Below are 12,450 nucleotides of genomic sequence, written 5' to 3'. Positions count from 1 at the left end.
CTCTCTCTCTCTCTCTCTCTCTCTCTCTCTCTCTCTCTCTCTCTCTCTCTCTCTCTCTCTCTCTCTCTCTCTCTCTCTCTCTCTCTCGCTATCTCGTCAGAGGACCAGCGCAATTACTAGTCGTCTAATTAACTTTTGGAATTTCTACACGCCGAACCCGACCTGCACTTGGGCTATTGAGACGCACCGTGGAGGGCTACAGGACTGTATGCTGCGTAACAGTGTTCGGGTTTGCGGCTGGGACACCGGCGATCCTGCGGCTTCTCTCCTCCCTTGCAGTTGCTGCACGCAACTATTCCGGCTGCAGCAGCGTGTACCTGCTTGGAGTGTTTGCCCGCGTTGTGGCGGGACCCACCGCATCGAAGACGTGACAAGAGGCGCGCGGAGGGGAACAACGTTGCGAGCGGCCCTCGACGCGGCCGCCTCGGCGGATATGTGCTCTGTGTACTGCACGAGTTTCATTCGGGACACCCTCATCACCTTAGTGGGCGCACCAAACCTTCTTGTATGCGAGAGCGTTGTTATTTCTTTCTTTTGGAACTTCCGTTTAGACTCATGACGGATTGTGGGCAACGCTCTGCGGCAGCGGCGTCCTACGCCACGCTTGTTTTAGCATGCAATTCAAACTGGAATTTGATGCGCTACCATTTTTAGAGCGAAAGCTCTAGTATTATACATCTTTCAAGGTCATTCGTCGCGGACCAAGTTACCTACAACCGGCGGCGCGCAAGTTTGACTTTTCTCATTGCGTCGCTCGCTCGGAGCCTCGCCTATATAGGCGAGGGTGAGACGGTTGCTTCGCCTGCGCTTGATCGCTAAGCGCCGACTGGACTGTCTGTGCGTTCCTTTCAGCGCAAACGGAAGGCTGAATCATATACCTACACGGCAGGCTGCGAAATATCAAGCAAAGGCAAACTTTTACGAAACTCTGTGTGCATATATCTTTGCTTTCGCTAGTGGTAACTAGGTTTAACTGTGTTAAACTGTTAAACCTGAGTCTTGTCCGTCTGAGCGAACCCGGCTGTATAAAAAATTGTGGTCGATTCCTCGGTCATTGAATCGGTAAAACATGAAAGTGAAATGTGCAGCAAAATCTGCAGCTGAGCATGATTTGCGGGTCGGCGGCTGTCTTCTTGTGGGTGTGCATAGCGAGCGACGTCCAGTTGGCGGGTCGCTTCGGCAAAGGTGTACTGGCATCATTTCAGTGACGGATATGACGTCAGTGAAATCTGGGTGTATCCCGGCATAAAACACTTTCGTGTTAAAATATAAAACCCGAAAACGAACAACCCTAAATATAACGTACTCTTCGGTTCTAAAGGTTGCTTCCCCGCAAGAAGACCCTGTGTGCTGGGTTGCACCCTTTACAGGCCGCTTGCTTCGTTGTAATGGCGTCACTTCCGTGACAGATATGACGTCACTAAAATGTTTGTGTATCCCGGAATAAAACGCTTTCGTGTTAAAAAGTAATGTCCACGGCGGAAATCGCGTTTTGTTCAGCTCACTACGCGACGAAGCAACGTTACTGTGGCTTCGAATCAAATTAGCTCGCCTCAGGGCGTGGATTCAGTCTCCGTGCTCGGTTGCTCTCAAGCACTGCCAATCAGTGGCGCGCCAGCTGCTACACCGTAGTGAATTGTGGGTCCCAGAGAGAAATCAAAAGTTGTGTCGCGCATCCGAAATTCCCGGCTTGAGTCAAAGAGTGTCGCGGCTAAATTCCGGGCCCTTTCCCCACTAGTGGTGTTCGCTCGTTGTGATTTTTCAAAGCAGGCACTTTCCAGGTCACGTTTACTCTTGGCCATGCGTGCACAACAGCAGCACGAAGAATGCCACGAGAGGCCTTGTGTACCAAGGGACTCGGCGGCATCTGCAGGCTGTCACGATTCTCTTCGGAAACTCCTTTGCTTATTCATCTCGATGTTGGGTATAGTTCACTCTAGTTGGGGCGGCTGGGTTCCTCCCGCCATCGTCTTCCCCCGCGCGTGCCTCACAGAAGCGCTGCTTCGTTGCTTGCCGCCTTGTTTACTCGGGGCAGGGGCGTGTGGGCTTGCGGTTTTTCTGCCGGCTCCCTTCTACCGCATGCAGTGTTTGCCTTCGAGTTCGGCCGCTGGTCGCGCACACGGGGTCGCACGTTCCCCGCAGCGGCCCCTGATCGCGGCACGGATCGAAGACCAGTTCGGGCCTTTCACAGAACGCTGATGTCTTGTCTGAAATGTCTCTCTCGCTGTGCCTGGGAGCCGAAGTTCGTGCCCGGTGGCCACTTGCTTCAAGTGTGACTGAAGGTGGATTAGGGCCGAAGCGGAGGTTGCTTTGTTCGCTGAGTGCCGTGGTTGTTGCCCATCGGCGCGTGTCTTTCCTGGGGGTGATCGCCGTTCCCCTAACCACGAGCGACGTCGGCGCCGAGCGCACCCCGCTGTGACGACAGAGGGACTCCCCGTCGCATGCGCGGTTCGTCACTGAGGAGAGTTGCGCTAGGGCGTGCATTATGTTCCTCGTTGAGCAGAAGGCCCCTTGACGGCTCTTCGCACCCTTTCCGCAGCCACCGTGAAATGGCACGTCGTCCCTTCATTGTGCCGCACACATCTCCCGTCGGGACCTCTTTTGTCGCGTCGTTATGGGCTCCTTGGGTGGTAAGCAGTTGAATGTGGCTACGCGGCCTCTCTAAGTAGGCGTTGCTATTCTTCTTTCTGAAACGGGCATTTATTTGGCGGCACGATTGACCGCGTTCGGATTCTCTCTTTGTTCCCTGCCCCCTTCTTTCGGAACTTGTGAACTGCAGGGGCACACGGCGCCCAGTTGATGGCGCCTTCGTTCCCGCCGATCTCGTGTCCCATTGAGGCGGGAAACCGGCGCCTTTGTGTCCCCTGCGGATGTATGACCTTTTCGACGATTGGGACGAGTGACGGGGAGCCTTTTATTTTACTTGCGAGACCCCACTTCGTTGGCGGTGATTGTCGCGATCGATATCTCCGAACGTCTACCGAGTGCAAGGAGATTGCCGAGATAAAATGTTGAGTGGCTTCCGAAGGCAGTGGCTGCTGCTTTTCTGTCGGTGCACAGAGTAGACACCGAAAAACAACGCAGATTCTCTCCTCCCCCACTGCCGCCCCCCGCCGAATCTTTGCGGCTGTTTTTCGCAATTCCGCGTCTGGGCATCATACCGCCATTTTTTTTTTGGTTCCTCTTCCTTTCACTAACGGGCAACTCTTGGAAAGGTTTCGCAACACTTTGGCGAGGGTCATTCGTTGCCCGCTCTCGACGAGAGAGAGAGAGAGAGAGAGAGAGAGAGAGAGAGAGAGAGAGAGAGAGAGAGAGAGAGAGAGAGAGAGAGAGAGAGAAAGAGAAAGAGAGAGCGGAAGTCAGTTCCTTATCAATCCGTTACTTCGCCTTACGTGAGTGCAGTTTCGTTATTCGAGAATGTCGTTAGTGAGGGGCGGGATGACTGTGGCTGTCGGTTATATATTGCGGGTCGAATTGTAAGTGTAGTGAGCTGCGCTGGACCATTTTTTTTTTTTTTTTGCTGAGAGATGACCTCACTTTTCTTTCTTTTTTTTAAATGCAGAGCATTTCAGTAACTCACGATGTCACCCGCGTTGACGTCCGTAGTCGCAGTCGGCACCCCTCCCCCTACACTATATAAAAAAATACTACCCGGCGCCTGGTTTCGATCCCTCGACCCTGCGGGCGGAACGCAATGTACATGGTGCTCTACCCACTGCGCCACAAAGCCGACACAGAATGGGAGGCTACGAACGCGCCTTATATCCTTGACTCATTCAAACTACGTCAAGAAGCTGCTGATACAACGCATTCACTACCACCAATTCCCCAAACACTAAGCGTTAACGCAATACACCCACCCCCTATGCGACGCATTTACTCGAGTCCCCCTCGCGGGGAGATGGGCCAAATTTTTTCCGTCCTCGTGTCGTCTTTTCTCTGTCTCTCCTGCGGTGTTAAGAATGTGCTAAGTGACACTGGCGCTAATATATGCGAAGCCCCTGAGAACACTAGTGAATCAGTTGCTTAAACTGTTACTGGCAGAGAGCTCGCTGAAGAATCGATTTGTTCGTATTTATGCGATTATTCATTTGCCTAAAAGATCGTTAAAAACAGGAAGGTAATTACGTAAATTGGGAGCTCGGTAGGGGGGGCAATACTTCGACAAGTTAAAACACAATGTAAAGTAAAATGAGATTAGCTATAAACGCCATAAGCCATAAATTTATTTACTGGTGGTCTATGACACGACAGATTAGTTCAACAGTTCTGTCCCAAGCAAAAGCGGGTGACCGGTATAAAGCGGAAAATTTGTAATGCACTTTCGCTACACGGAGAGCTGAGGGACGACTGCCTCCTTCGTAGCCGTTTCGCCTTTTAAGGCCCCTAATCAAGTCATCCACTACCCCCTTCATAATACTCCTCTCCTACCGCCCTCCCCGCATGTCATCCAAGAAATACTTGTGATGCTGCTTGGTGAAGATGGGTCATTGTTTCTGCCTGGTTTAGCGATGGGTTACTGTGTAAACCACAGTTCGTTATGGATCAATGTGCAAGTTCGTATCAGTAAGGCTGTACTTGGGACTGATCTGCTTCGCGAAGGAGAACTAAGTAGGCTGTTGTGCTCGTGTACTAAAGATAAAGAAAAACTGTAGTTGATTCCACTGTCATAGAAATCAGTAAAACACGAAAGTGAAATGTGCAGCTAAATCTGCAGCTGAGCATGATTTTCGGGTCGGCGGCTGTCTTGTGGGGTGTGCTTGGCGAGCGACGTCCTGCTGGCGGGTCGATTCGGCAAAGGTGCACCGGCGTCATTTCAGTGACGGATATGACGTAAGTGAAATCTTGGAGTATACCGGCGTAAAACACTTTCGTCTTAAAACATAAAACCCGAAAACGAACAACGCTAAGTATAACGTACTCTTTAGTGCTAAAGGTTGCTTCCCCGCAAGAAGACCTTGTGTGCAGGGGTGCACTCTCTACAGGCCGCTTGCTTCGTTGTACTGGCGTCACTTCGATGACGGATATGACGTCAGTGAAATATTTGTGTATCCGGAAATAAAACAGTTTCGTGTTAAAAGACGAACGACGTTCTTTTTGGGCATCTCCAGCTTGCACCTGTTTTGTAATGTCACGTTTTGTGTCGAACAGGATCTGCAGCGCGTCTCGTCGAATGAAAGGCGCTCGGTGAGAATCCAGTCGCGTGAGTGCCAAGGCGAGAAGTGAAGCGGCGACCCTTTCGTCCTTCGCTGGTCGATGAACCCTGTGCGTCTTTCCGTCTGTGGCGCGTTCACGAAAGGTCTCGATTGGGAAGGCCTTGGGCGCCCGCCGACTGCCGTCGCTGCCCCCTCCGTTTTTCCGGATCGAGCAGTGCCCCCGTTAAAGAAGACGCATCGCCGTGGCCCTAATCCGCCCCGCGTGAACACCGACAGAACTCGACGCCGTACTCGCTCGGCCTGCATGCGCTGCCGGGGCGCGCGATCGAGCAAATCCGGTGTCGATTCCCAGAAGGCGGCAGCAGAGCGGCAACCGCGCTTTGCTCTGCATGCACGCAATGTTGCACGACAGGAGGCTTAGAACAGTCGTCAGGACACGTTATCAGCAAGGGGTGCATCACGCGGTTATGACCCCAAATTGAGAAGCACTGTTTTTTGTAAAACGAAAGTGTTTTATGCCGGGGTCCACCAAGATCTGACTGACGTCATATCCGTCACGGAAATGACATCGCCAGAAAAACTTCGATTGACGCGGCTGCGCCGGGATTTGAACCGCGAACTCTTTCGCCGGAACGGGAGGTAGGAAACGCGCTCGAGACTGCGCCGCTATGAACAGACGCGTAAACACGACGACAAACGCGCCTTATATCCTTCCCTTCAAATGGTGCTACCGTCTATAGGAGAGGCGAAGCGAAGTAGTGCATTATGACGCTAATGAGCGCTGACAGTTGGCGCCTCATGCCAGCGCCTACGTGTACGGGGACGTGCAGCGTAACCTGCGGAGAAGACTGTAAGGCATGACCGCGGAGTAAGATCGACGCCGACCTGCGAATGTCACGCTCGTGGCACGGTCTGCTGCTTCTTTCGCTGCAGCGGACCGTGTGTTCACCAAACGATTCGTTGACAACCCGTTTGGTTTCGTTCGCACGGACGGTTTGCGAGCGCCTGCATGTGGTTTCAGTCGGATTTACGCAATGCTCCGGCGCGTGCAATCCAGTGTCTAACGTCGATGCGTATAACGGTGCCATACCGACGAAATATAAATTGCGATGTGCAACTTCATATCGATGCACAATACACTTTACTGCTTTTGTTAAGGCACATTTCACTTTCGTGTTTTACCGGTTCCTACGGAAGAGGGATCAACCACATTTTTTTTTTTATTTTTAGGTCGTTCGGGTTGCTCTTTGACGTCCGCGTTTTTCAGTGCGAAACAAACGCTCTCGCGTACTGTTACCAATGTGACTGTGCCCTGAAAGAGTAATCAGACAGTGGTATAACAGGTATACGAAGCAGTTACCGCAAAGGTTTTTATGGCTCACTCTCTATACCTCAATAACCCGCCGCGGTGACTCAGTGGCTAAGGTGTTGCGCTGCTAAGCACGAGGACGCGGGCTCGATTCCCGGCCGCGGCGGCCGCTTTTCTGATGGAGGCGAAAAGCAAAAGGGCCCGTGTGTACGAGACTTCGGCGCACGTTAAAGATCCCCGGGTGGTCAAAATTAATCCGGAGCCCTCCACTACTGCGCGCCTCATCGCCTGTGTTGTGTCGGCGCGTTAAGCCCTACAATCAATCAATCAAAACCTCAATAATACGGTGTAAGAGAAAGTACGCCTGCCGTCACGATACTGCCGCTGTTCACCTTTGGGTCCCTGTTCTTCTGGTCGCAGAATCTCATCACAGCCGTCTGACCTCGTCGACACGCAAATTGGCACGCAGGCCTGTCCGCGCTGGATGCCGCTGTTTGTTGGTCACGCCCATCCCGTAAAGACGCGTGCATCCCGCAAGTGGGATAAAAAAAAGAAAAAGAAATGCTCCGCGTTTCAGGGGAACATGACGTCGTGATTGCGCTTTTTGAGGTGACCCGGATTCGTCGTTGATGAGGGCAGCTCGGCCTGTCACCGCCTGGGCGAGCCTCGATCGTTGCTCGCAGGCTGCCTTGAACTAACGCGCGCCTCAACCCGTAGAGTTCTAGCGTTTTGGCTAGACTTGCGCTCGTCGCGACTGAGAATATGCGATTGCAGTAGTATGTCAAAACTTTGGAGTCGGGGTCGGTGATATCTCCCCAGTCGCTGTCATTCGAGCTCCATCCTTTGGCACGCTGTCTGACAACTGAAAGAGTCCAACGAAGAGCAGCCCGATTTATTTTGTCTCGTTACTCTCGGACCGATTGCGTTACTGAAATGTTGCAATTACTTAATTTACCCTCCCTAGCCGAACGACGCCGCCTAGCTAGACTACGGCTTCTTTTCTTACTTTGGAAAAATCATTTTAAAATAGACACTTCTCAATACTTAGTACCACTACGAGGCAGAACCCTAAGACGTACACATGAACATATTTTCCGGATCTCTCAACTACACATTAATGCATACGCCAATTCATTTTTTCCCCGAACAATAAAAGAATGGAACGCACTACCAACAACCGTTATCCAGAGTGACTCTGTAACACAGTTTGAGGACAAACTGAAGCGAGTGATGTCCTAAGCAAGAAGTGCATTGTGAAAAAAAAAATTCTATCAAACTGGTTGCATTTGTTTGCTTATAGATGTTACTGTTAGGTGTGCTCTGTTGTACTTCTGCGGTGTTAAATTCACACATATTTTCAAGTGACAATACGGATGTATAGTTTGTGTACACTCTGTTTAATTTATTTCCTTGTTGTTCTTCGATTTGTGCTGTAACCCCACCCCTGTAACGGCCTCCGGGCCAACAGTATGCCTAAATATTAAACTCTTGATCTCAGGCTTGTTGCACCCACCACATGCTGCAGTGGCTAAAGCGTTGCCCGTCTGGGCATCGCGGATTTGATCCCCGGTGGTAGTGGGGGGGATTTCTCAGGTGAAGTCGAAAAGCAAAAACGACATTGTGGCGAAATATCGGTGCACGGGCCCACGTGGTATAAATGAATCCTTAAGTTCTCAACTGCAACGCGCAGGCCAGCTGTGATATGTACTACATCCTTTGTCAAAATTTTCTATTCCAATCCTAAGCCTTCTCGACTGCAAAGAATTCAAGGAATAAGGTTTCTCTTTAGATAGGACAGAAATATTTTATGACAGTAAGAAAAAAAGGTGTTTTCTCTAGCTTTCCCGCATAAAACGTTTCAGCCTCGCTCGGGACGTAAGCTTGTACATTGAATTTTTTGCGGCCTGCGCACTTTCGGCTTAGCCTAGAAAATTTTGACAAAGACTGTACGTGGGCCAGCTGGGACATTGGCACGCTTCTGTGTACTTTTACTCGTTCTGAACTCTCAGCGCGTGTAGTGCCTGCGTTATTCATTTGTTTTTTTATTATTATTTAAGGTTAGGGGAGACCCGCCAGAGAACTCTCACCCGCACGTTGTAAATGGCGTAAACGCATGAACATCATCATCATCATCATCATTAGTTGCTTCACAGCCTCATAACTGTCATAACCACAATTTGAACTTTTGAGGCTTGTTACAAAAGTACGTTTTCCTTGGTGCGTCAGTGTCCGGCAATAGCTCGGCACCCTAAAGACGCTTCCATTCGCGAAGCACGAACGGGCACTGCACGGGGACGGCGAGAAGAAAGTAGGCCGTCCGGCAGGACGCAGAACTGCTTTGCGGGCCCCGCATTGCGAGACGAATTGTGTTGAAGGACAGACGGCTTCCTGCGGAGAGTTGGCGATGCACGCAATCTTCCCATCCGAACTTTCTTTTTGCTCGGGGGCGCGACTCGTGCGTGCGCTGGCTTGACGCGGACGAGGCGTCAGGGTTAGCGCTCTCGCTTCGATCACGCCCACCTCATCAGGGCACGCCCGCCGCCGCCTGCATATCCGGCAGTGCGCGCATGGTCGGCGCTTTCTCTCCGTGGCCCTTCGTGTCGTCCGTTAGTCACGGCCTTGTCCGATTTATTCGCCTTCGCGCAGTGCATCCTTCGGGCACGTCTTCCTCGCTCTGCGGGGCGCGAGTCTGCGTGCTGCCTGCCGCTTTGTGCGCGCGTGTATGACGAGAATCGTAATAGTAACGTCAGCGCGTTAGCCCTGCACACTTCACTCTCCCGCGCCCTTAAGCCTAAGCTGAACGGCTGAACGTGCTTCGCATGTTCTGGATGTTCGCAGGTTTAGTTCTGTTTTCGGTACGCCAATCTCGGGAAGTCACGCTATCACAGTAACACTACTAGGCTATCACAGATATGTATGTTCTCGTGTTCTCGCATGTTCTCGTGCAATCGGGGAGTTCCTTAAGGTGAAGGGGTAACCACACGCAGCGACGGCGACCAGCGAAAAATTTATACACTGCCGCCAATGTCCTCCGCCGTCGCTCGTCGCTGCCGCCCGCTTGTGGGCTGCTTCTGGCCAGCAGAAAGCGGGCGATGGTGACAACCCCAGCGGTTCTGGCATGCGAGCGCTGCTTAGCGAGCGCAAAATCGGGTGGGATATGACAAGCAGTGCTGTTGGAGAAGACAGTCCCGAAGCGAGGACGGCACCACGGTGCTCACCCTTGTCCAGACGCGCTTCATTCGCAGCGTTTAGCGGCGGTGCAGCCGCTTACGTGTGCGGACATCGCTTCCTCTACACCTATAAAGTAAAGGAGTTGATGGTGCGGAAGGCGCTCGTGCAACGTGCGCGAATCCTCCCGCACGAGGGTGTACTCGAAAACCTAGACTCTGCGCGCACGCCCTAAATTGACAAGAAAGTTGACAACTCATTAAATCTGCTGAGCACGAGGTCGCGGGTTCGATTCCCGGCCGCGGCGGCCGCTTTTCTGATGGAGGCGAAAAGCAAAAACGCCCGTGCGTACGAGATTTCGGCGCACGATAAAGATCCCCAGGTGGTCAAAATTAATCCGGAGCCCTCCACTACGGCGCGCCTCATCGCCTGCGTTGCGTCGGCGCGTTAAACCCTACAATCAATCAATCAATCAATCAACCCATTAAATGTAAAATTCCGTCTTTGACCTTGTTGTGACAGAATAACATTAGGGCTTCCAGCCAGAAAAAAAAAACAAAAAAAACTAGAAATCTTCTTCTGCGGAGCTTGTGCCTGGCTTCAAGCCAAAAAGAAGTGTTCCCTGTCATCCCCATTGTTGTCGGTCATCATGATTGGGGAAGGGGGGACGCACCCACTGCTCCCAAGGTTACGATCCGCTCCTTCTGAGGAGCAGTGCTAGAGTAGAATAGCAAGCTGCTCTTGTTGCTGTGAAGGGCAGCGATGTGTCACAAAAGCACAATCACGATCCCTCATTCATGCGCACAAAAGGCACGCACGCTGTATATAAGTGGTTCGTGTGTGTGCATACGAAATATTACGGACACAACTCTCACTTCTGATTATAGTTTGCCTCATGAGCCAATTTCTTCTCTTCTAAAGAGTTACTAACCACAATTTCTTTTTCTTCTTTGTCTGCCGCCCTTGTAGGTGTGGAGGTGAGCTTTGCTGAACTGCGATTCCTGGAGGAGCCTACGGACACCGTGGTCGCAAAAGACAGCCCCGCACTGCTGAACTGCTCGGCCGTGGGAGAGCCCAGGCCTACCATTGCGTGGAAGCGCGAGGGAGCCCTGCTACACCTTGTCAACGACCCCAGGAGGTAAGCCGGGGAGCCCACGCACGTGTTGGAAAATCATCTTCACGCAAAGATGCCATAATTAGTAAAGTTGCATCAGTGTCACTTTGGTAACGTCATCGATGTTTGTTACCCGTCCGCCTCCTTAGCATGCAGTCGTGTTTCATGAGGCTAAAACATTGCCAATCGATTTCTTTTACTAACTAGGCCAATCTGAAAGAATAATTGGTGAGGTGGCATGGCACTTGAATTTCTCAGTCATTTTTACCACAGCAATAACAACCTGGAAGACCGTTTTCTTTGCGTGTGCTTGTGTACTTGCACCTGAGAGCATGTGGTAAAATCTTTTGAGACTACTAATAGCGCACAGCAAAGTATGGGGACAACGAAATTAAAGGAGCCATGAAGAGAAAACAAAAGTTTGTTTTATTCGAAAGATTAGGTGTTTCATAGTACCCCAAGCGCTTTCCCGGAAGCAAATGATGCTTTATTCACTGAGAAATAAGGCAATTTAAGCCAAAATTTTAAATCTCCCGCTAAAATTGCACATTTGGTGACGTGAGCAATGGTGTCACACGGGCCGGTCCATGAAACAGATACTTAGTATGTCGACTCCATATAGCACCCACACGCGGGAGTCGACCGAGACGGCGGCCATTTTAAAAATGCTAGTAAAACCTAGTGCACCCGCAGCCCTAGTCATGGAATCGCCTGATCCGGAGAACAAAACTCTCGCCGAGGAGCTCGGGCTTGCATTTAACAACCTCACACCACTTGAACGCTCAACGCTTCTAAGTGCACGAGCGGCAAGAGTTGTGGGATACGCGGTGGACCGGAAAGCGACCATTCCGCGATAGCCACAACAGACGAACGCCCTGCCGTCGGCACCGCTGCCTCGTCAGCGCCGTCGCCACGGACGAATACAGACTGGTACGTATGTGCCGTATTTTCAACTTCAGTAGCAGTATCGTTTATGCCAGTTGGCCGGTGTCGTGTATGGAAAGCCGTTCGCGCGAGCTCTCTGCTTTGACCAGAAAGATACGAGCGTCAATGCGCGGTGTTTACGGCATTTTTCCTCCAAGGTCAGAGCGCCTCGAACCCGAAAATTCGTCTGCGCGACGGCGAGATGTCGAGCTCGGCCAGGCGGTTGTTTCGTACGCATTGGCGCACACGCTTGCGTGTTCGTTCGGAACTTCAACCGTTTACTCCACCGTTCTTTGTCATAAAAAGAATGTGCAGTATGTTTCACGGGCATTTAGCTCGCTATGCAAACTGTAAGCCCTGCCTAACATGCGTTTGCTTTTGCCGGCCTCCGCCAATCGCAGAGCTTAGCCCATGTGACGGCATAGGTTCTGTTGCGGGAAATGAGCTGGTGGGTCGCATGACCATTCCCGTTTTTCCTAATTATGTAGCTTATTTGAGCGAAGTTTGCGTTATAAGTGGTGTCGTTATGGTTCTAACGAGGCAATCTTTCGAATGAACCAAACTTGTGTTTTCTCTTCATGGCTCCTTTAAAAGGACACCAAAGGGTGATTAAACTTTTATTTTAGGCAAAAGATCACAACTTTTGTTGCTATTTCAGTTTTTATTCGATGACAAAAACAATGCTGTATTTTCTTATCAATAAAACCATTGGAGGTGGCATTTCTTTCTGCCCTTAATATTTGTGGTGTAGAACAGCAAGTACAAAAATATGCTGACAA

The 12,450-nt window shown here is 51.1% G+C and overlaps 1 protein-coding gene across 1 annotated transcript in view; it reads left to right on the top strand.

The window, feature by feature from the left end:
* The window catches only part of Fra (neogenin protein frazzled), a 260,099-nt gene that overhangs the window by 197,516 nt on the left and 50,133 nt on the right, over positions 1-12,450 (top strand). Inside the window, exon 2 of the mRNA XM_077706334.1 lies at positions 10,603-10,771. Within this exon, the coding sequence (XP_077562460.1) occupies positions 10,603-10,771 (169 nt within the window). The remainder of the gene's footprint in view (positions 1-10,602; positions 10,772-12,450) is intronic.

This window comes from Haemaphysalis longicornis, unplaced genomic scaffold, assembly GCF_048455015.1.
Source record: "Haemaphysalis longicornis isolate Haplotype H1 unplaced genomic scaffold, Haemaphysalis longicornis Haplotype H1 scaffold_4, whole genome shotgun sequence".
In the NCBI taxonomy this organism is placed as follows: Eukaryota; Metazoa; Arthropoda; class Arachnida; order Ixodida; family Ixodidae; genus Haemaphysalis; species Haemaphysalis longicornis.
Note: the sequence above shows the minus strand (reverse complement) of the source record. Positions and strands in the feature narration are given on the sequence as shown.